The following is a 25,317-nucleotide window of genomic DNA, read 5'->3' on the forward strand; positions in this document are numbered from 1 at the left end:
CCGCAGGTGTTGTGGGTGACCATGGGCGGCGGTAGTCACTTACCATCAGGTGAGCCGCATGCTCGTTTGCCCCCTGGGTTGTAAAAAAATATATGTAAATTTGTAGGAAACATATTGGTTGGTCGTATTCCTGGACCATCATCATCTCTGTTAGGTTATTCACTTAGGTTATTTTGGTTACGTATATTTTTAACAACAAGCAGAGTCCTTCTTAAAACATCACCAAAGATTACCACCAAACATCATTACCTTAGCGTGGCAACTTTTAGCAAAACATTCTAATAGGGGAGGACTTCTTCGACATTGAGGAGACTTCTATATCCAGCACTTGACAATTAACGCTTGATATCATCATTATTAGTATTTTTTTTTTATATATTGGATGAAAATGGAATGGCAACCCCGCCTGCGCTTACAGGATATGCTGGCGGAGCACCAGTGAAGGGTGATAGATGAGGATGAAAACAGGCCAGTTAGCCCATCATGATGAATTTATCTGGAATTAATCATGATAGTTTCCAGGGGGAACCGCGAGGAGGTCGACCTGGTTGGGTATATTGCTAGCAATGGGATTCTCAGTCTCCATTACTAACAATCACTTTTCCCCCCTTATTAGTATTTATAAATATAAATATATATATATATATATATATATATATATATATATATATATATATGTGTGTATATATATATATATATATATATATATATATATATATATATATATATATATATATATATATATATATATATATATATATATATACGGTTGTACGGTTAAATCAATTGACAAGTGCCAACAATTCTCACTAATCTAATCCCATTGTAATAAAACACAGCTTGTTTACAATATTGGAGTCCGTCAATATTATTTTCCTCCCACCTTAGTTTTAAAAAATAAAAGGTACCGACTGAACGGAGGCGTATGCGCGGACGCTTGCTCCCGTGCATTAAATGTAATTCGTGTATTTTTAACTGTATGTGCTCTAAAGGACCTGTTAGAATTTGTGTGCGTACATATACAATTTGAGGAAGAACTGCACCTACAAGAGAGAAAACTCACGAAGCCGATGCTAGGTTAGTCCTCCTCGACAGACAGAATCTTTCCCTTATATATTTTACCAGAGGGAGACTTTGTACAAAAGTTAATTGCTTGGTTACCTCTGTCCCATTCGTGTTTCTACCGTGAAGCAGTTGTGTTTGCATGACTGTGTTTCGGTTTGAAGGGTGGGATATGGCGTGAATTTACTGGGTATAGAGGAATAACATCTGAGTCCTCAGGAATGGCAACACATGGGGGGTATTATGGACGAAACAGTATACTTTGTTATGTCCATGGTACTGCTCATGTCTATAGACGACGGTTACCACTTTCCATCAGGTGGGCCGTCTGATTGTTTGACATTCTAAGTTGTATAAAAAAATACAAGTAAAATGCTTCCGGAAAGGAAGGGATGGGTTATTCTATGCTGGGACCAATATTGCCAAATATTCTAAACTAATATTATAAATAAATTATGTTTCACAAAAAAGAAAAGCCTTTTAATTGTGGCAAAACAGTTATTCTGATTTCAAAACTAAACAATTGAAACGATTTTGATAAAATTTCTATGGTGGTCCCATCTGTATATATAATATATTGTTTGAGATAAGAGAAGAATTTTCAAAAACGGTTTATAACCGATGAAGTTATAAGGTAACAAACGTAAAAGAAATAATACAACCGAATTGCGAACCTCCTTGTTTTTGAAGTCGGTTGAAAAATAAATCGAATTATGTATTGTATTTGTTCATGTCTCTTCAGATTAAGGCATTAAATATTATACGTGTTTGAAAGACTATCATGTTTTAACTCATAAAGTGTAGGAATTGCAGACAGCTTCGAAAATTTCAGTGGCTATTTTGTTTTTTATAAGGCAATAGTCTAGCAAGAATTATTGTCCTTAAATATTTAGTACCTACCCTTTTTTAGCTTAGTGTTGCCTAACAACGCCATCTATTGTCAAGTAGCTGTAATGCTGCTGTGTCGGTAAAGCAGTTAGTTGCGAGTCGATAAAGATTTAATGATGCTTTAACATTTATCTTTGTATCGAAACATCGCCAATAGGATTTTTTTTTTGTTTTTTTAGAAACTATACTTAGATACGAATTAGATGCGTTGATAAAGGGCACTCAGTAATAGTTTTGCTTGCAAAAGAAGGAACTTGAAAGAAAAAATAGGGGAAAATTATTATCTGGACTCGAACCGAGATCATCTGGTTTTAGGAGCACCCGATTTTCCACCTGAACTTTTATAATCTTATATAGATTGTGACGTAATTTACCCTAGTATTCTAATGATATTTTAGCAGTTTATTGTTTCTTGTAAAAATGTATAATACGACGTTTTCTAAAAATTAAACGTAGCTAGATCGATTAAACACACACACACACACACACACACACACACATACACACGCATACACATATATTGCACACATATTGCACACACATGACACCACGTGAAGGTCAACCTGACTGTGTACATTGCTAGCAATTATATTTATATATTTATATTACTATGTATGTATTTTTATTACATATTTGTATATTTATGTAATATTTGTTTAATGTATTCATGTATGTATATTTATTTAATCATAATGTGCAGTAGTTCTTTATTGTATGTGTTGTAATTTTTTTCACCGCATAATAAAATTTCTGTTTTGCCAAATGTTGACTGCGAGAGAATGCTATATAGCATTAAGTTCGCCTTTTGTACCAGACATTTTTTTGTAATGTGGTCAATGAAGAATTAATTGTAGAGAGGGCGCATTTATTTATTTATTTATAAATAAATGCGCCCTCTCTACAATTAACGGCTGATATGACGATGATACCTTTCATAAATCTTCACTGACGCCCCCTAGCGTAAAATTAATAGCACAAACAAGAGTACTACTCCATTCTCACTGATTAACCAAAATCCATAACATCCAGAGCCGATATTAATACGTCGCTTTAAAAGACCATTCTGTAAATTGTCCCCGGCAAAAATGAAGGCCTGTAGCATTCGTGAATAACGACGCATGTTTGCCATACTCGTATTTTGAATAGGAGTTCATAATGAAAATTGCTTCGGTGCAAAGCCCATTGCTAGATTGCGATGCAACTACCGATTCGATACGTGAGTCAACATTGTGCTTACTAAATTCAGTATTACGTTTACTCGACTACTGAGTAAGTGTAGTGAAAGTCAAATTGAGTATCAGTACTTACTCAGCATTTTCTCAGCAGTCACTTACTTATTTCCCCCATTCTCTTCTCCCTAGACAGTAATTTTTTTATACCACAAAGGTGGCAAATAATCATACAGTCCGTCTGATGGTAAACGGTCACTGTAGCTTGAATGTAATGCGAGAGAATTGTTAGTAATTCTACTAATATTAAACTAATTATTCCCCGCGGAATTGCCCGCGTTAATCAGTATATTAAGGATTGTTAGTAATAGGGACTATCGGCCATGTTGCTAGCAATATATCAGGTCGACCTCCACGTGGTTTCTTCTGAAAACCAGTGTTTAACTTTTATGGTAAATTTATCACTGTGGGATAACTGACATGTTTTTTCTCATCTGTCATCCCCGCTGGTGCCCTGCCTGCGATATTGGTATACGGAAATTGGGGATGGACTATTCTATGGCAAAGTGTTCTATGGCATGGCAACTACTGACTAAACTCCCCGTTATGGGGTGAAAGAGATTGCTAGTAATGGAGACCAAAAATTCCATTCCTAGCAATATATTCAGCCAGGTCGACCTCCTCGCGGTTCTCCCTGGAAACTATCATAGTTAATTCCTTGTGAATTCATCATGATGAGCTAACTGGCCTGTTTACATTCTCATCGATCACCCTTCACTGGGGCTCCGCCAGCGTATCTCGTTAGCGCGGGCGGGGTTACTATTCCATTTTTACCCATAAAAAAACCCTTTATGGGGTAGGCCCATGTTTAGCAATGGAAAGTTAACAGCTGATATGATGATAGCTACAATGTATATCACGTGTCGTACGATGAAGGCAGAACACGTGTGTAACATTGTGTAGCAGTGATTCCGTTACAGTTATCGGCATTCCTTTTTATAGTATACTATTGCTTATACTGAACCTTATTTCTCTAGTAATAAGATATATTTTACAACTTCATTTTCTAATCGTCGTGCGAGATATTAATTCATCTATATTTCATTATGACTCCCAATTGATAACCTTTATTGTTTACATAAGATTTATCTCTACTGTTATTAGGAACAGGAAAGTGAATGGAGTCTCCATTTACTTATTTGAAACATTATTTTATTATAAGAATTTTAATTATTAAATCAAATGTAAAAAAATCGTGTATGTATATATATATATATATATATATATATGTAATTTTAGTATTTATGTATATCAATAATTACTAGTACCGCATTCGAGTATTCTGACACTTCCCTATGGTTGAGTGGGAGAGAATGCTTTTAGCATTAAGTCCGCCATGTACATGTATATGTACTAATGAATAAATAAATAAATAAATTTTAAAATCACAATAAAATTATTTCACTTATTTATTTTACACTTTAATATACTTAATTAAAAAAATATATAAATACAGTAAATATTAATGAGAAGTGATACAAAAGGCGGCCTTATCGCTAAGTAAACTCTTTTAGATAATCTATGGGTAGAAGACATTAAGAAAAAGACAAAGGGTAGGTGGAGTTTTTAAGATGTTAAGGCTATTTACATCATAATCCTGTTAATATAATTGTTGTAGCACTTAAGGCTTCAAAAATGGTTTTGCTTGATCGATATTAGATAATGAAATGGCGCGTCTCTTTACTACATTGGTTTATTGCGAACTGAAGTAACAATCCCTTTTTACTGATACTTATATTATAAAACATAAGGTAGTAAACATTAGGTTAGGACGGCGTGTAGTGTGTTTTTTTATACAATTTAGAATGGTAAATAAGCTGACGAGCCCACCTGATGGAAAGTGGTAACGCCTATAGACATGAGCAGTACCATGGACATAACAGAGTATACTGTTTCGCCCATGATACCCCCCATGCGTTGCCATTCCTGAGGACTCGGGTGTTATTCCTCCGTACTCAGTAAATTCACGCCATATCCCATCCTTCAAACCGAAACACAGCCATGCGAACACAACTACTTTACGGTTGAAACACGAATGGAATAGAGGTACCCAAGCAATCGACTTTTGTACAAAGTCTCCCTCTGGTTTGTATGCATAAAGTATGGGTGTATGGTATATCTGTATGTATTGATGTGTGGACTGTATATTAAGATTACATAAATATATTCATTTTTTTATCTTTATGAACAATGTACCATAAATAGGCACAACAATAATAAATGCGAAAATTTATAACAATGGATGGATGAAAGTATGGATATTTATAACTCTTACACGCAAAAATTAGCAAACAAATTTGAATGAAATCTAGTACATGGACAGGCTATATCCTAATTGAGTACTTAGGATACTTTATGTATTAATGTATGCAAACAATTGCGGGATACAGCTAATTTATAATATGGCTTCTACTTTTGCCGCAATAATTAACAAGAATTTCATAAGACTTACTGTAAAGCGTTACAAACAAACAAACTGGAGTCGGATTATGAGAGAATTTATGCGTTTATATTTGTTTGCTATTTCAAGTAGTATAAATAAAATAAATGTGTATACCTCAAGACGGAAAGAAAAAAAGGTATTACGATAAATAAAGATGCTTTACATAAGGTCACTGTTTCTATCTATGTACTTTATGTAACTCTTTGGAAAAAAAAATATTTATTAATTAACAGATTTATAATTTACATATTTTTTGCTTTTGTAAGTGTGATAACAAATATATTAGTTTATTTAGTATCTAATTAAAAAAAAAATATCATCATATAAGTCTCTAACTGACCACAAGTCTCCCTCTCTGGGAGGAGGGGGGTTTGCCAGTAGTTGCCACGCTTGGTGGATGTATTGGCAACCGCAGTTAGCTTTTAGAAGCGTTTTAAGAAAGACGTTGCTACCCATCCCTCGCCCTCCCTTAGTCGCCTCTTACGACACCCACGGGAAAGGAAGGGGTGGCCTATTCTATACCGGGACCACACGGCAGCGACTAGTAACTAACGTCTTATAAATTATTATCCAATGAAAGTAAAGTTCGATAAATAAATAAGTAAATATTTTTTCAATGTATAAAGTTTTTAGTGTATTGAATAGAATAAGACAGCTCCACGTATTTGCAGTTCTTAGCGAGACTTTTTTTGTAACGTTAAGTTTACGATTCTATCAGTAGTTTAGAGTGCGTTGTGTCGAATCGCCGAGATGATAAATTTTATATAATAAATAGTTTCATAATAGTATTGATAAACAAAATAAAATACACAAAAAAAAAAAAAGATGGGAACCACAGAAAAAGTTGAAAATGTTAGACCGAGTGAGTAATTAAATTTAATTAATGTAATAAAATTTTGTAATATATTTTTTTTTTCTTAATCGTGAATTGAATTCTTTATTGCTGTAATTATGTTTTTATATCGATATAATGTTGCTCATAAAACTGTAATTAGATATTATCTGTACATGGGAGATATTCGAGATAAATGAGGAGTCGTAATAAAGAAAATAAATGTAATTTTTTCTCTTAAATACATATTATAGTATATTTAAGTAAAAATTTACTGTGTATTTAAGAAAAAAATATCTAAGTGTAATAGAAGCCAAATCAATAATTTTTAGAAATTTTGTCTTTTTGTCTTCGTTCCTGGATTACGTAGAATTACTGTACCAAATCGTTTAAGAGTTTTTGTTACACAGTTATATTCCTGAAAGTCAAGCTTAAAATCTGGTATATGTCTTATCATGAAACCCCATTTAGCAATGATCTTATTGCTTTTACTACTTCTGAAATTCATACGTAAGAAATAACGGATATGAAACTAATTTATTTTAAAAATTTATTCTTCAATGCTGACTTTGCATTTGGAAATTTCACGAGCAGCAGACTTTGTACAAAAGTTATTGGATTTGGTATCTCTGTCCCATTCGTGTTTCTGTCATGAAGCAGTTGTTTTCGCATCTCTATGTTTCGTTTGATTTACAAGGTACACACGCATAACCCTTTAATTCTATGGAATGGCATCACATGACGAGTATCATGGACGGAACAGTATACTCTGTTATGTCTATGCTACTGCTCATGCCTATAGGCGACGGTTACCACTTTTCATCAAGACCATCAGTTTGCCATTCTAAGTTGCATTAAAAGAATCTTAACCTATGAAAAAATTTAACCTATTACATCAGAATTTCCTAAATACATACATGCATACATGCATACATTATCTGTCACGCCTCTCTCCCATTAGGGAGATATTTCCTAAATATTTTCCAGTTTATAGTAACTGAAGGGTAACAGTTTTATATGCATAGATGTATGCTGACCCTTTAAAATCTATTACCGATATCCATAAAACAAGTGCGAAAGAAAGTTCGGGGTAAAGGAAATAAAATTTGCGGTCAGATGTACACGTTGGCGAATAGTTTCACGATAAAGGTCCGAGATACGTATACGCGAATACAAATCGCCTTACACACTTGGTTTTAGAGGATTTCGGAGTGAATATCTCTGAATCGGCTCGCCCTTAACAAATACAAGTGCAAATAAATCTGTCTAGTCTGAATAGAGTACTGAAATGACTTTAATTGAAATATAACTTAATGTGAAATTAGGTTCTTTTTTAATGGGTGATAATGGAATGTAACCCCACCTGCGCTATCGGTATACGCTGGCGGGGCACCAGTGAGCGATGATAGGTGACGATGAAAGCAGGCCAGTTAGCCCATCGTGACGAGTTCCACTAGAATTAACCACGATGGTTTCCAGGGGGAACTACTTGTATTATTTAACTACTTTTATCTTGGTTAGTAAACATATCTCGGTCACAGTTAGACGGACGAAGTCACAGGTAAAAGTTAGTTATTAATATTCTCTTCGTATCGATAATACAGTTATGCAGCCGTTATAACCTCGTTATGTTTTGTTATTTTCAGAGGGACTGGGCATCCGGCATTTGCAAACCCTTATGCTAAGCACTGGCATGATAATTTCCTTCTGCATGAGGGTTAACATGAGCATGGCTATTGTAGATATGACGGATCTCAGTAAAGAAGGGGTAAGTGATTCGTGTATCTAGTTTACTGGTATATATATATATATATATATATATATATATATATATATATATATATATATATAATATAATATATATATATATATATAATATAAGATAATATAATATTTTCCTAGAATCAATCACAATGGTTTCCAGAGGGAACTACGTGGAGGTCGACCTGATAGGATATATTGCTAGCAGTGAAACTATCAAACTCCATTGCCAACAATCTCTTTCGACCCGTTAAGTCCCGATGGTGTATTTACAATATATATTTCATAGGTTTTCAAATAATTGAAATATCATATGATACGCTAAGTCCAATATCACATCTGTTACGTTATTTTATATAAACTGTTACAAATAGTCTTAAATGAACACGTTTACTTAGTAACTATATATTTTTTATCATTTCCTGCTTTCTGTTCTACTTCCACACTATTGATTGTTACTAAGTGTAATTTTTCTGTAACCTACTTGTTTATCTCTCAACAAACTCACATTAATGTTTACATTATGAATGGAATTGACGTAATTTTAATACATAAGATTTAAGTAGTAAAATTGTATAATATGTACTGCTAATAGTCATTAAAATAAATAAATAAATTGTCGAATCAACGAACGAACATATGCATGAATTAATTTAATAAATACATGTAAATTAATTTAATAAATAAGTGGGATTTTTCCGACTCGTCTTAAGAAATCTATTGTTAAACCGCTATACAAAAAAGGAGATAAACAAGATATTAATAATTATAGACCCAGAACTCTTGTCTCCGTCATTTCTAAAATATTTGAAATAGTTATGTCAGATAGAATAAATAGTTTTGTTAATAAATTCGATCTACTATCAAATTACCAATTTGGATTCAGAAAATGTAAATCTACAATATTAGCTTGTTTTAATCTTATTAAAACCGTAACTGAAAACCTTAATGCTGGTAAGAAAATAGTATCTATATTTTTAGATATGAGTAAAGCGTTTGATTGTGTATCCCATAAAATATTATTAAATAAATTACAAAGCTACGGAATTCGAGGAAAAGCCCATGACTGGATTTCTAGCTATCTCTGTAACCGTCAGCAATGCGTTGAAATATCTAATGTTAATAAGTTTAATTTCAACTGAACTTATCACTCCCGATATTGCAGGAACGTTTCGGGGGTACCGCAGGGTAGTGTCTTAGGGCCATTGTTATTTTTGTTTTACATAAATGACCCGCCTACGGTCATTAATCAAAATTGTATTTTATTTGCGGATGATATTACACTTATAATGAAAGATGACAATAAAAACAAATCTAAATTTAAAAATGAACTTAATAATATGCTTTTAACTGTGATAAAATGGCTAGATGAGAATAATTTAAAGGTGAACTTATCCAAAACTTAATTAATAGAATTTTTGACATATAATAACTCAATTGACATTAGAGCTTCTGTAAACAATGACTATATAAATACTGTTGACAATACCGAGTTACTTGGTATAACAATAAATCGATATTGTAACTGGAAACCTCATATTGAAAAATTAAACACTGAACTAAATAAATTTGTGTTCGTATTAAATCGTTTGTGGAAAATTGCTGGCAAGGAATTAGCATTATTAGCATACCATGGTTATGTATCATCTCTTTTAAGATACGGTATAATACTGTGGGGTAATTCGGTTGACATTGACATTGTATTTAAGGCACAAAAAAAATGTATTAGAGCACTGTCTAATACACATTTCCGAGATAGTTGTAAACCATTATTTAGGATGAATAAAATACTGCCTTTGCCTTCTCTTTACCTGTTAGAAATGTGTATTTTTGTTAAGAAACACTCACAATTATTTAAGAAACAAACAGATATTATAAGCCGCAGTAACAGACATAAAAATAAATTATATGTACCTACACAACGACTAAATGTATTGAGTACTAACGCTTACTGCATGGCAATACGGATATATAATCATTTGCCTGAAAGTATCAGGAATTGTAATAATTTATCCTATTACAAAAAAAAATGCTCATCAAGCTATTTATGGATAAATGTTATTACTCAGTAAATGAGTTTTTAAATGATAAAATAATTATAAATGATGATTAGATATGTGTTCACCTTGTGTTATGTACATATTTAATGAATTTATATTACAATGATTTGACATGAATAGAGACCAAAAGTGACAAAATATTATTTCAAATGTTTATGTTATTATGATGAAATTATTTTAATGTTTTGTTTAATAAGTTTTTATATTTGCACGCCTACAGTGTGGCAGACTAAGATTGGCCTATTTTTCTTGTAAAGTAACACCTATAAAAATGTACCTTATTCCAGCAAATAAAGGATTTCATTTTCAATTTCAATTAAAATAAATAACAATGTTGACAGATGCAAATTTTTATTTTCTTCAAAACGTCAAGTATTTTTTCTTCAAATCGATACGATTTCCAAATATCTTTAAACCCTATTCACTTTCTTCCAAAAATTTCTCGAAGAATTTCATTTCTCCAAAAGTACCCGAACAGAAAAATGAGTGTTTTGTTATATATACAACTTAGAATGGCAAACAAGCTGACGGCCCACCTGATAGAAAGTGGTAACCGTCGCCTACGAGGTCTGTCCGGAAAGTTCGTATAAAAGTGGTCTGGAATGCGAGAAAGAGGAGTGGGGAGGCCAGGTAAGCGCAGGACCCCTTCCTTATGTCCCTAACAATGCTTCAAACTGGCTTGTCACGCCATCTGTGAAGTTACCTCTTAACGAAACCCCGTCGGCATGGAGCCCGCTTCCGTTGAAGAGCAGCGCGTCGTAATCAAGTTTCTCTCGAAACTCGGCAAGAATGGCCGTGAAATTTTTGCCGATCTAATTCGATAAGACATCCGGGGAACCACGAACAAAAAAATCAAGAAAATCCCGCTCAAATGTCAAGACAATGTTGATTGTTTTTTTCGATGTTCGGGGGATTGTCCATCAAGAATTCGTCCCTCCAGGCCAGACAGTTGATGGAAAATTCTACGTCGATGTGCTCAGACGCCTCAAAGCTCGTGTGGCACGAGTTCGTCCAGAATTGGCGCGAGAGGGGCGTTGGATTCTTCACCACGACAATGCCCCTGCCCACACCTCTCTTGTTGTCCGTGAGTTTTTGAGTAAAAATTCCATTACGGTGACCGAACACCCCCCCTATTCGCCGGATTTGGCCCCGTGTGACTTCTTCTTGTTCCCAAAAACCAAATTGGTACTTCGGGGGCGGCATTTGGGGGACATAAATGAGATAAAAAAAGCTACGACGGGGCAGCTGAGAAACCTACAACCAGAGGACTTTCAAGGAGCCTTCTCACAGTGGAAACGGCGTTGGCACAAGTGCATTATGTCACAGGGGGAGTACTTTGAAGGGGATAAAATTGATTTACCTGAATAATTGTAAAATAAAATTTTTAAAAAACTTTTATACGTACTTTCCGGACAAACCTCGTATAGACATGAGCAGTGCCATGGACATAACAGAGTAAACTGTTACGCCCATGATACCTCCCATGCGTTGCCATTCCTGAGGACTCAGGTGTTATTCCTCTGTACCCTGTAAATTCACGCCATATCCCACCCTTCAAACCGAAACACAGTCATGCAAACACATCTGCTTCACGGTTGAAACACGAATGGGACAGAGGTACCCAAGCAATCGACTTTTGTACAGTCTCACTCTGGTAATGAATTGTGATTCCCAACATTGCGAAAATATGGATATATTTTCGCAATGTTGGGTAATCTGACTCTGTAAATTAATACGCAGATAGTTTGAATTTATTCGTGAGTCATCGACTACACTTACTTATTAGTAAAACAATATCATAGTCGATGGCCGACTGTGACAGAAAGAGAGAACTTTGGTACACCGTGCTAGACTATTTGTTCACTCGTTCAATAATAAATTGTAACGAATACGATATTAGGTCATTGTGAGTGAAAAACATTGTTATCATTTATCACAATTCATATCACAGTGTTAATAGACTGTTATTTCGCCTAATGAAAATTAGTTTAATATGACAAACAATTCCCATGCCTAACAGTATAGCAAAATGTTATTTAAACTTATGCTCACTGTTACGAGCAGTGTTGATAATATGGAGTAATGTGTAGACGAGCCGGGGTTATAGATCTTGAGAATAGTTCCAAGTTATGGCCGCAGACATTATACACTGTCTCGTTACAGAAGCAGCTAGTTGTTTATCACATATAATAATATTAGAGTTAACAAAGTTTAACGCTTCACCCCACCCCGGAGACAACTGTCCAAATTAATTTCAGTTGTAATAAAAAGTTAGATATCTAGACATCTGCTCACTTTGTAAACTGAAATTAACTAAATTTACTAAATCAGGATCTTTACTAGTATTGTTTCTAATTTGGAATTGTGTGCGTGTGCGTGTGCGTGTGCGTGTGCGTGTGCGTGTGCGTGTGCGTGTGCATGTGCGTGTGCGTGTGCGTGTGCATGTGCGTGTGCGTGTGCGTGTGCGTGTGTGTATGTGTGTGTGTGTGTGTGTGTGTAAGAGAGAGAAAGAAAATATACTTCATTGTATTGAACAGCAATTTTTCTATAGCAGCCCTAATCGCGTTCATCTTCGGCTATAGGCTCCTCTCCAAGATACTCTGCTTGTTCATTCCTTGTCACTTCCATCCACTCAGTCCCAGCTTGTTGGCAAATGTCATCTGACCATGTTTTAGGTGGTCAATCCCTACCGCGAGTATTAGTAAAGATTATTAAAGTATTGCCGTGTGATTCCGGCATAGAATAGGCCACCCCTTCCTTTCCCGTGGGTGTCGTAAGAGATGACTAAGGGAGGGCGAGGAATGGACAGCAGCGTCCCTCTTCAAACATCTCCAAAGCCTAACTACGACTGCCAAATCCGCCTGCTAAACATGGCAACTTCTACCAAATCTATCCCTCTTATTAGAGAGGCTTATGTTTAGTAGTGGAAAATTAAAAGCTGATATGATGATGATGATTAGATTATTAGTAATACTTTAGCATTCTTCTTACCAAACAGTTATGGTTCGCCTTCGATATATGAGTGTTCCAATGACCTGATGCCTCCATCACCCTTTTATCATCGTACCTCTCGCCATAGAGCTAGAGTTTACATGCAATTTTTGAGTGCATGGCACACTACCATTGTCCGTCCATCCCGTTCGTTTCTACCTCGTACATCTATGTTGTTGAATGAGTTCCCTTCTGCAGTTATCCCCTTACATGGGGTATTTCGAAAAACGTGTTTACAAACATTTAAAAAGCCAGCAACGCAACAGCAAAGAAACTCCCCCCGTATTGCAAGTGTTTATAAGGGACGGTAACTTTCCCTCAGGTAGACCGACTGCTTGTTCTATCTGAAAAAAAATAGCCTATATCCTCCCTGGAAACCATCGTGCTGAATTCCTAGTGTATTAATCACAAGTGAACTATTTTTATTATGCAATTTCGAATGGCAAATAAGCTGACGGCCCACCTGATGGAAAGTGATAACTGTCGCCTATAAACATAAGCAGTACCATAGACAACAGAGTATACTGATTCGCCCGTGATACCCCCCATGCGTTGTCATTCCTGAAGACTCAGGTGTTATTTCTCTGTACCCTGTAAATTTACTGTCATATCTCACCCTTCAAACCGAAACACATCCATGCAAACACAACTGTTTCACGATAGAAACACGAGTGGGACAGAGGCACCTATATAGAGGCAAATGACTTTTATACAAGGTCTCCCTCTGGAAGATATACTATTCAATATGGGCTGCCTTTTCATCCTTACCTATCATCTCTCACTAGTGCCCCTATAATCGCATATATTTCATTTATAAAAAATAACCTTGAACACTGAATTTAAATAGTTCGTTTCTATTATACATAGAAAATAAATAAATATATGTAAATATAAAACTATATAAATAATTATATATACAATACTCACCCTCTTTAAAAGGTCTGAAACCTTCTCCAAAAATTTTCTATCGACTCCATCAACTGCTTAACCTGTAAATCGTAAAATCCACATTGATAACTCACCGCCCATCAATCCGCATCAGAAAGGTTATCTCAAAAGTCATGCTCTCAGTACCCACTTAATGATGAAGCCCAAATTCTTTACCCATATCGACTGCAAACCTTGGCATATAGTTAGTTTCTAATAGAGACCTGGGCCTCTAGACAAGACAAGTGGCAAGCGAATTCATCCATGGAATCGCCATCGCTAGCGAGTCCGTGAGATAGAATGAGATTGCAATGCCGGGTGGCTCATTCCAACTCACGGACTCGTTGGCGATGTCGATTCCATTGACAAATTCGCTTGCCATTTGTCTACAGGGGGCCTACCATGAAATGTTTTCCGTATTTTCAGAGCCGAACGAAACACAAATTTGATGTTAAAATTACATAATGTTTACCGTTTAAAAACATTAAGAATATTAAAATATTATTCTTTTGGACATTTATGGTAGGATTTATGACGAACGATATGTTGAGCTCCATTTACTGTGCCAATTTAGGTATGAATGAAAACACGAAATTATGTCCGTAACTTCGGAATATCATTTCGTGGTAGGCTTCCAGGGCCTGACTGGGAATCGAACTACGTATTGCATATATTTTTTATACACAAAATCGAACAAAGCATTACGAGCAGATTTGATAAGAAAAAATCTTTTATTTACAACGTCCGTATTAACCTTTGACTTGTTAAATTTGATAATAAAGTTTGTTTAATTTGTTGAATACCTATTTAATTTAATTGTCAAAATATGTATGAAATTATAATTTTTTTTATTATACATATTATTGTACAGATATAGATGTGTACATGATAAAAATTAAAAAAAGAATGCATTATTTTATTACTAAATATATACAGGGATGTAATGATTTATTTTTTATTTTTTATACAACTTAGAATGGCAAACAAGCTGACGATCCACCTGATGGAAAGTAGTAACCGTCGCCTATAGACATGAGAACTACCATGGACATAACAGAGTATACTGTTTCACCCATGATACACCCCATGCGTTGCCATTCCTGAGAACTCAGGTGTTATTCCTCTGTACCCAGTAAAATGTAGCGATGAAATGATTATATAGAAAAAAAAGTAAATATGTTGTTTTGTTCGTGGTACTATTCCTGTTTACAGACGCTGCTTTCATTTTTATATTATGTTTACTACTTCAAGTTACATAAAAAAGAAATAGGTACATATGTATATAGCTTAGTTATAAAAACAGGAATTTAGATAATACTCAGTTCTCGCCAATTGCTAGTTGCTAACAGAGATTAGAATAAATATTTTCTTCAATAACCGATTACGTGGTTTTTTTTTGTTGTTTAAAAACCACAATTAGTTGATAATGTGGTCGGAAGAACTGGCACAATGTTTGACAAAGTTTGAAATTAATTGAGTTCTCACTTCGAATTTATTTTTTCGAACTTCTTCAATAAAAGAGTTTATTTTTATTGTTTTAGCTTTTTTCTTCTTTAAATATGTGTATCTTTATTTTTGGCGTGGTTTTTTACAAACATTGCAATGATAGTCGGCTGTTTTATTTAAAATATTCTGTAACCATACGACCGAGTCTAAAATGTTAATAGTTTATCTGGAATTTTATATTCTCATGCAATTTCTGGAATTGTTATCTTCTTGAAATTGTTAATTTATTTATGAATTGATAAGTGACATGTAATAAAGAGTTCGGTTAATTAAAGTAGCAGTAAAACTGCGGAAGGAAAGATTTCATCCGAACAACTTTTCAACTTTAATGACACATGAAGATTTAAACCGTCTTAAAAAAAATGCTCACTTTTTCAATTTAAACCGAGCAGTAAGTACTTTATATTATTCTCAATTTCGTGTATAATATAGTATATGTCATATATGTGTAAGTATATTTGTTATTCATATATATATTTATTCGTTTATATATGTAGTTTTAGTATGTATGTATATCAATAATTACTAGTACCGCATTCGAGTATTCTGACACTTCCCTATAGTTGACTGGGAGGGAATGCTTTTAGCATTAAGTCCGCCATATACACATATATGTACTAATGAATAAATAAATTAAAAATAGGATTTATTTTACGAGAATCGAAATCATTACTACAAAATACATATAAAAATACATGCACCCCAAACAGTAATATGTTCAAGGCATTCTATATCTCACATACTTATAGAAAATTTCCACTCGACTCTGATAAACAGCTATTAGTAGATATTAGGGTCATTTCGATAACAATAATAAATACACCATTATTGCAATTTATTTCTGAGTTATTATTTTCGTATTTATTTATTTATTTATAAATATTTTACTGAACTAGGTGTTATCTTGCGGAAGTTCATATCATTTATTTGATTAGAAATCAGTTATTTGTTTAGAATTATTTTGTTTAATTCCGCTACCATTAGTATGTGTTTGACTGACAACAATCAAAGAATCACCATCATCGTTACTACCAGAACTTTATCTACAACCTTCCATATTAGTTCTCAATCTCCGACTGCCATTACGTCCACGCATGTTTTGCAACGCATATTTTGTCTCTAAACTAATTTCACCTCTATTTATTTATTATATGCTCATTTTTAATATTTATCATCGTGAAACATCTCAAAATTCATATCACTGGATAGGAATTTTAAAATGTTTTTTGCAGCGATCTTTTTTATCTCCTCAGTTTATAAAGTTGGTTAGATTAGATTTGTTTATTTGCCAGAACATTGTTTTTTTACAGATATTGATCCATTGTGATGTACAAATGTTCGCCTTATAGTCTAAATGGTGGTGAAATTTCATTTAATTTGTGGTTGTAGCCCATTCATACATAAACGATATATGTATCTCCTTTCGGAAACAATCTTTATATCCTGAGGAAATAAAAAACAGCGCTTTTAACAATAATCTTTCAATAATAATAATAATAACCTCGTGAAAGCCGAAGATGAGAAAAAGAGAAAATATCTCGACCTGGCTCACGAGGTGACCGAAATGTGGGGGGTGATGTCCATCGAAATCATTCCAATTGTTTTGTCGGTGAACGGTCTTATCCCAACCAGTCTGGAACAACATCTCAGACTGTTGGGATTCCGAGGCAACTGACTCCCGGGAAAGATGTAGAAAGCGGTGCTCTTAGATTCTGTCCGCATTGTACGCCGGTTTCTCTCCCTGGGGCCCTGAACGCCGGCCGACTGTGCTTCTGCCGGGGTTAGTTTGCCATCTCCTCTCCTTAAGAGGGGAGATGTGAATTTTTTAGAAATTTAATAATATAAATATTACGTAGTTTTATAATATAGTATTTATACCCAGCAGTGGGACTTAAGTTTAGTTCCTCGATTTATTAACGAACTACCCACCGATGTACGGGATAATATTACTATTAGCAACATCAAATGTAAATATAAAACGATACTTCTTAGATTATTAGATCTAACATTATTAGATTTCAGTAATGCTTTTAATACCGTCGATTTCGACATTTTGTTGCAACTGATGACTTCTCTCAACATATCTCCAACGGCAATTGAATGGTTTCGTAGTTACCTGGTTGGACGTCGGCAGCGTATTCGTATCAACGACTCTTTGTCATCTTGGTGCAGTACATCTGCGGGCGTGCCCCAGGGTGGCGTCTTATCTCCTCTTTTATTTGCCTTATTTATCAACAATATCACGTCTCAGCTTCGGTCTTCCTACCATCTTTATGCAGACGACCTTCAAATTTACTGCCGGGCTCCTCTTATTAATATTTCTGTTGCAGTAAATACAATAAACGAAGACCTTGAACGTATATCTGTCTGGAGCAAATCCTATGGTCTTGCTGTAAATCCGACCAAGACCCAGGTTATAATCATAGGTAGCCCTAGTTACATTTCCAGAATGGCTTTGAATGACCTTCCTTCTGTAGTTTTTAATGGAATGAAGTTAAACTACAGCGACCGCGTTAAAAATCTCGGCATTTGTTTTGTCACTGAAGAGCAGTTAAATAAACTTGAGCGTCTTCAAAATTTATGTATACGGTTCATATTTGGACTTCGCAAATATGACCATGTATCCCAATATCGTACACGGCTCAAGTGGCTCTCTATCCGCCTTCGTCGTAACTGGCACATCCTTTCCCTTCTTTACTCAATTCTCTTTAATCCAGTTACACCTCATTATTTAAAAGAACGTTTTATGTTTCTTGGAGAGAGCAATTCTAATTCTTATTCTTTACGTAGTACTGACAACCTCCAACTCATAATTCCTACCCATTCTTCCTCTTTCTACTCCAAATCCTTTTCCGTGCAAGCAGTTCGTTTGTGGAACTCACTCCCTACCTCTATACGGTGCGCTCAATCGTTGCCCATTTTTAAAAACTTAGTTAAAGCCCACTACCTATCCTTATAATCACTTAGTCCTACGTATTTCCAGTTTTATGTGTGTTATATATATGTGTATTAATATGGTATATTTGTATGTATTTATGCGTATATATGTATATGTATGTATATATATTTATATGTGTATGTGTATGTATATATAGATAGATAGATAGATAGATACTCTTTATTGTTTCCTCCAAAAGATTACAATAGTAAACTTATTATAAATATAAATAATTACAAGAAATAATCACAATGAGAAAACAATGGGCGACCTTATCGCTAAGAGCGATCTCTTCCAGGCAACCTTTGGATGGAGAGGAGTAATTATAAACAGTTTGGTGGGAGGCACGATGAAAAATTTTGTTAGTTCTAAATATGGGAGATGTGATACATATAATAATATAAATATTATCCCTACTCATTATTATATTTATATACATACACCTATATATGTATATGTTTGGTTGTATGTGTTTATTTATGTATGTATATGTATATGACTATGCTGTCACAAATATTATTTTTTACAAATCTATCTTTTTTAACGCGCCACCTACCTACTTATGCTTATACTTATCCTTTCTACCCAAAGGTTGTCTGGAAGAGATTGCTTAGCAATAAGACCGCCTTTTGTACTACACTATACGTATTGAAAATTGTTTTAACAAATCATGTTATGTTGGTGCAATAAAGTGTTAAATAAAATAAATAAATAAATAATACTTCTTGCATGGTTTTAATACAATTTAAATAATTTAAATATAAACCTACGTGATTTCTGAATGCTAATGTAACATAATTTCTGTAACACTGTTTTTTGTGATAATAAATAAAAAAGAAAAATTTTAAAAAGTAAATAAATTTTGGTTACAGAGCTACGATTGGTCCTCTAGAATAAAAACCATGATTTTATCCTCCTTCTTCTGGGGGTATGTGATACTGCAGATCCCGAGTGGAGAGTTGGCGAAGAGGTTTGGTGGGAAAAGACTGATCCTTATATCAGTAACAATTAACTCTATCGTGTCAGCATTGTTGCCAAAAGCACCCAGTATAGTAAGTATTCAAAGAATCTTTTTCATATAAATAACCATCTGGACGAGTGGCGGTCCTCCACCGTGCGTTTTTCAAGACACTTTCTTCCACGCACAACCATTCTTTGGAATCAACTTCCAGCAGCAGGATTTCCGAACCGATACGACAACATAACCTTCAAGAAAAGAGCATATTACTTTTTAAAAGGCCGGCAGCTCACCTGCAATGCCGCTGGTGTTGTGGGTGATCATGGGCGGCGGTAGTCACTTACCATCAGGTGAGCCGCATGCTCGTTTACCCCCTGTGTTGTAAAAAAAAAAAACTAAAGAAAAAGTTGTGTGGTCCCGGTATAGAATGGGCAACCCCTTCCTTTCCCATGAGCGTTGTAAGAGGCGACTAAGGGACCTTAATGTTTGAGAATAGGCAGCAGCGTTCCTCTTAAAATATTAACAAAGACCATCTTAAACAAAAACAAACAACAAAGTCTAACTGCGTTTGCCAACCCATCTGCTAAGTATGGCAAATATCAGCAAAACCCCTCAGTAGGGGGAGGCCTACTTTTAGCAATGGACAGTTAACAGCGCTAGTTTCCGGAATTGTGATTTATTAGTCATGTCCTGTACTGATATTAAATATTTTAACTTACCTTAAAAGCCATGCACACACACACACACACACACACACACACACACACACAGAGAGAGAGAGAGTGAGTGAGAGAGGGGGGGGGGGTGAGAGGGAGGGGGAGGGTGAGAGAGAAATACGCACACGTACACACGCATTCATCTATGCATGCACGCATGCGCGCATACACAAATACATACAAAAACACACGCACACACATTTGAGTGTGCGCGCGCATACACACGCGCACACACCAATTTCAGTACTTGATTTTATTTTAATAACTTTGTAACTCCTGTTCGCAGGGTGGCTGGCAGCTTGTATGCGCCTGTCGTATGCTGCAAGGGCTCACCCAAGCCTTCACGTACCCTTGCATGCATCATCTTATTAGTCAGTGGATCCCAATTGAGGAGAAAGGATTACTGGGCACCATCATTTATTCAGGTACTACTTGTAACCCCTGTATATTAGGCGTAAATTAAGACAAAAAAATTTTTGAAGAATTACTATTCTGAACTGGTTCTGATAACTTTGTGTATATATATATGTGTGTGTGTGTATGTATGTATTTTAATATACAGATATGTGAGTATTTTGCAAGTAAGTATATAAGTTAGTTTGTATTTAGGCAAACACATTTATTATTTCTTAATAGAAACAACTATACTGTTTCTACTTCTTATAATATTCACACTGCCCGCTGGTAATTAATGCTCCTCTCCACTCAGGGTTTGCTGGAAGAGAACTCTTACAGAGTTAAGCTCGCCTGTTGTACATCTTTACTTGGAATAAGTTATAATAATGCAATTTTTATATATTATAGAAATATAAATAAATAAATAAAGACTTGGTTACGATTTCGTTTCTTGTAAATGTGAGTTCGTTTCTTGTAATGGAATAAAATGAACGATTATTATCATTTGTAGGTGGGCAACTAGGCATCGCTCTGCAGCTGATAGCATCAGGGTTTATTGCAACAGCGTGGGGCTGGCAAGCAATATTCTACGTGAACGCCACCATCGCCGCTATATGGGCCTTGGCGTACTTGTTTTTAGGTTCAGATTCCCCTGAAACATCCAAGATCATATCGCAGGAGGAAGTACTGTATATACAGAGGTCGTTGGGAAGAGTCGGCCAGCAGGAGGTAGTTAGATATTAGTTGATTTTTTATTTTTACTATTTGTACAAAAGTTGCTTGGGTACCTCTGTACCCTTCGTGTTACTACTGTGACGCAGTCGTGTTTGCACGGCTATGTTTCGGTTTGAAGGGTGGGATATGACAGTGAATTTACAGGGTACAGAGGAATAATAACTGATTTCTCAGGAATGGCAACGCATGAGGGGTATCATGGGCGAAACAGTACACTCTGTTATGTCTATAGTACTGCTCATGTCTATAGGCGACGGTTACCACTTTCCATCAGTGGGTGGTTGTTTGCCATTCTAAGTTGTATAAAAAAAATATATAAAGAGGAAAAAAATTATTTTTACATATGTTTATTTCATCATTTTCTAACTCTTAGCCTAATTGTATACATTAAGAGTTATGTATTTTTGTGAAATATTATAGTATATTTGTTTGTAATGGATAAATTAAAAATTAGCTTTTGTGATTTTGTACGCGTAAATTTTAGAAATCACAAAATTATACCTCAAACCTATAGAAAGAGAAATATAAAAACTACATACAATTTGGTGTAGCATTTTTAGCGTGACACTGAAAAAAATTTAAAAAATATATTATTTTGACTTACATTGCTTTTATAAAGACAGCTCCGACTTATTCCAGAATTACACATAAACTACTGCACCGAATTGGATGCGGTTTTCACAGCTGTATTCTTGAAAGTCTATTTTAAAAACTGGTTATACATTTTATCTTAATACACAATCTAGAATTGGTAAATTTTGTTGATTTTCATAATTCTGAAATCCACACCTACGATGTAACGGGCAATAAGATAGTTAAATATAATAATATTAATTAAAATATCAAATTAACTTGTTTTATATTATTTTATTTCCAAATAAATACTCAAAATTTCTTTAAATACGAATAATTATTCTTTTTTTACAGAGATTTCCAACACCTTGGCTGAAAATCATTACCTCGTTACCGTTCTGGGCCGTGATAGTTGCCCACTGTGGGCAAAATTGGGGATTTTTCACTCTCATGACGGAAATGCCCACCTACATGAGTAAAGTACTGCAATTCGATTTGAAAAGCGTAAGTTTCGTACATACATACATACATGTCACACCTATCTCCCATTAGGGTAGGCAGAAACAATGGAACGCCAAATGCATCGATTCAAACAGACCTCTTTCGCTATATCAATATTAATATCCCCATAAAACTGAAGGGGGTTGGTGCTGTAGCCCCTTAACACAGGTTAATATATTAATCTATTTAGGAGCCCAGTTCTAAAACCACAAATACTGTACCCTTATAAAACTATAATATTATCTATAAAAAAAAAAAATGGATTACTTATTTTAAATATTTTCAAAATTTGCACAATCCTTGCTAGTATTATAAATATGAAAGTGAGTTTGTTGTCTTATAGCGTCTTAATTATTTAACCGATCATTATGTAATTTAGAGAGGTGCAGTGCCTACTTTATACCCGGGTCAGTAAACATCTAGTCAAGAATAAGGGAATAAGGCATAATTCATAATTACTTAACAACAGTACAGCCTGCCCACCAACCGTGGCAACTACTGGCAAAACTCTCCTTATTGGACAATGAACTGCTGATATATTTATAGTAAAATAATAAATACAGCCTACACACTTCTAGTACTATTTGTACAAAGAGGCGGCCTTTAACATCAAAAGTTTCTAGATATCACAAAAGTCTGGTGACGTAAGTCCTGGACGGGGCATTACGTGCTCCCCGATGCACGAAGCGTATAAAATTTATGTATCCAACTCAAACCCTGAACGAAATGGTCATTGACCTCCCACTTCCAATTTGACTGCTCAGTGGACTGATTATAAGAACCTAAAGGGATCCGAATATTGATGTTTTATTGATAAAAAAAAAGGCCTTTCAACGCCTAACAGGAGAGAAGCAGCTCCTGTAAATAAATATTGTAAATAAATTACAACTAGCTATTTGTTGTTTCTTGAGCGTGGATTTCGGAAGTGGGAGATCAAATTAAATATATCGCTTCTAGATCGTGTGTCAGGATAAATCGTTTATCAAATTTTAAATTAGATTTTCGTGAGTACAAATGTGAAAACAGTATCTTATGTTGTGCAGTTGTTTTTGCGTGATGCCGGATCATAGATACAGACAGATAAACAGACACAATTTCTATACATTTTTTGGCTTCAATTTATTTATTTATTAATTAGTACAAATATGTGTACATGGCGGACTTAATGCTAAAAGCATTCTCTCCCAGTCAACCATAGAGAAGTGTCAGAATACTAATAATACAGAATAATATTCTATTGTTCTCATATTATTTTTTATTAAATACCTCCCGTGTACAGATATCGTTTAGTTGAAATTTCATAGTATTTGTAAGATATTTTAGTTGCTAACTCAATCGAATCACGATTGACTGCGGTCCGGGTATCCTAAGATAAAATTGAGATTTTATCTTAGAATCCCCGGACGCCAGACTTAAGTTCAAGCCTAAACCTCTAAATCCATATAATTATTAAAAAATGTGAAGAAAAAAAAAAGACAATTGTGGCAAATTTGAATTGATTAAAAAACTAACGTACTGAGTCGTATTAAAAAAAAAAAATTCTGTACAACTTAGAATGGCAAACAAGCTGACGGTCCACCTGATGGAAAGTGGTAACCGTCGCCTATAGACATGAGCCCATGGACATAACAGAGTGTACTGTTTCGCCCATGATACCCCCCATGCGTTGCCATTCCTGAGGACTCGGGTGTTATTCCTCTGTACCCAGTAAATTCACGCCATATCCCACCCTTCAAACCGAAACACAGCCATACAAACACAACTGCTTCTAATCTTCTAAAAATCTATGAAACCTATCTGAAAGTATATCTTATTAGATAAAAGAAATAGTTTCCCAAATCGGTTTATTACAAATACAGTTATGAGGCAAGAAACATAAAAAAAATCCCACCACATTGAGAACCTCTACCTTTTTTGATGTAGGTTAAAAATTACTGCTATTGAAAAAAAAAATAACATGTTTCTATTTGGAAATATTTTAAATATATAAGTCTGAATTTGGGAACTGGATTATCTATGACTGATTACATTGCTTTTGCGATGTAACTCACCCGCAACCCGGAATTTTTCAACCTGTTAATAATTTAACATTTTGCTCCCTTAAAACTGACGTAACGTAAAACAGCCCTTCCCTTAAGCAATGTAACATTTTAAGGGAAAAGAGTGTTTTTTTCCTAACTGACCCAGTTAGGTAAAAACAATGAAATAAGTGGGTATTTCACTGAATCATCATTTGGACAATTTTTTTTATACACTAGATTTTTGCATGCTGCTTTGTATGCGTAGATTTTAGAAGGAGAAAAACTCACTGCTTCTAGATGATATCCTATCAAAATAAAACATACACCAGTTTTAAGGCAGACCTTGAATGAATGAGTATACTTTATTTGCATTATATTGTACAATATAGGGAACAAGCAATACAATTAATAAATATAACGATACAATTGTATAAGTACAGTTTTTTTTTGTTTTTGATGGGTGAAAATGGTATGGTAAATAATAATATAAAGCACTTACTGCTCTGATAAAGTAAGAAAGTGGGCGTGAACGCTTTTTTTGAAAGACGGTTTATATATTCGTATAAACAAAAATGAATCACTAAACGTGTTGCTAAGCGCAAATCTCTATAGCAGCTGAATCAATTCGGCTAATTTTTCCATTCCAAATATTCGTTGAAGTCCGAAGGAGATTCTTGTGAAGAGATAAATTGGAAAAATTACTCGATAGAACGTAAAAAAAAACATTTTTCTTTTCGCCGTACGAACTTTGTTTAGCTGCCAATACAAACATATCGCACG

The 25,317-nt window shown here is 34.7% G+C and overlaps 1 protein-coding gene across 2 annotated transcripts in view; it reads left to right on the forward strand.

Moving 5' to 3' along the window:
• The first annotated feature begins 905 nt into the window (after positions 1 to 905).
• LOC113515840 (putative inorganic phosphate cotransporter) overlaps positions 906 to 25,317 on the forward strand; it is a 36,302-nt gene continuing 11,890 nt past the window's right edge. The window contains exons 1-6 of one of the 2 annotated variants that reach the window (XM_052891824.1): positions 906 to 1,077; positions 8,101 to 8,222; positions 19,510 to 19,689; positions 20,598 to 20,736; positions 21,219 to 21,436; positions 22,370 to 22,519. In XM_052891824.1, coding sequence (XP_052747784.1) covers positions 1,071 to 1,077; positions 8,101 to 8,222; positions 19,510 to 19,689; positions 20,598 to 20,736; positions 21,219 to 21,436; positions 22,370 to 22,519 — 816 coding nt within the window. In that variant the 5' untranslated portion in view covers positions 906 to 1,070. Of the gene's footprint in view, positions 1,078 to 6,315; positions 6,485 to 8,100; positions 8,223 to 19,509; positions 19,690 to 20,597; positions 20,737 to 21,218; positions 21,437 to 22,369; positions 22,520 to 25,317 lie in introns of those variants that run through there. The other variant, XM_031910326.2, reaches the window with a different exon arrangement.

The sequence above is a fragment of the Galleria mellonella genome, unplaced genomic scaffold (assembly GCF_026898425.1).
Source record: "Galleria mellonella isolate WM207_F2 unplaced genomic scaffold, CSIRO_AGI_GalMel_v1 utg1073, whole genome shotgun sequence".
Taxonomy (NCBI): domain Eukaryota; kingdom Metazoa; phylum Arthropoda; class Insecta; order Lepidoptera; family Pyralidae; genus Galleria; species Galleria mellonella.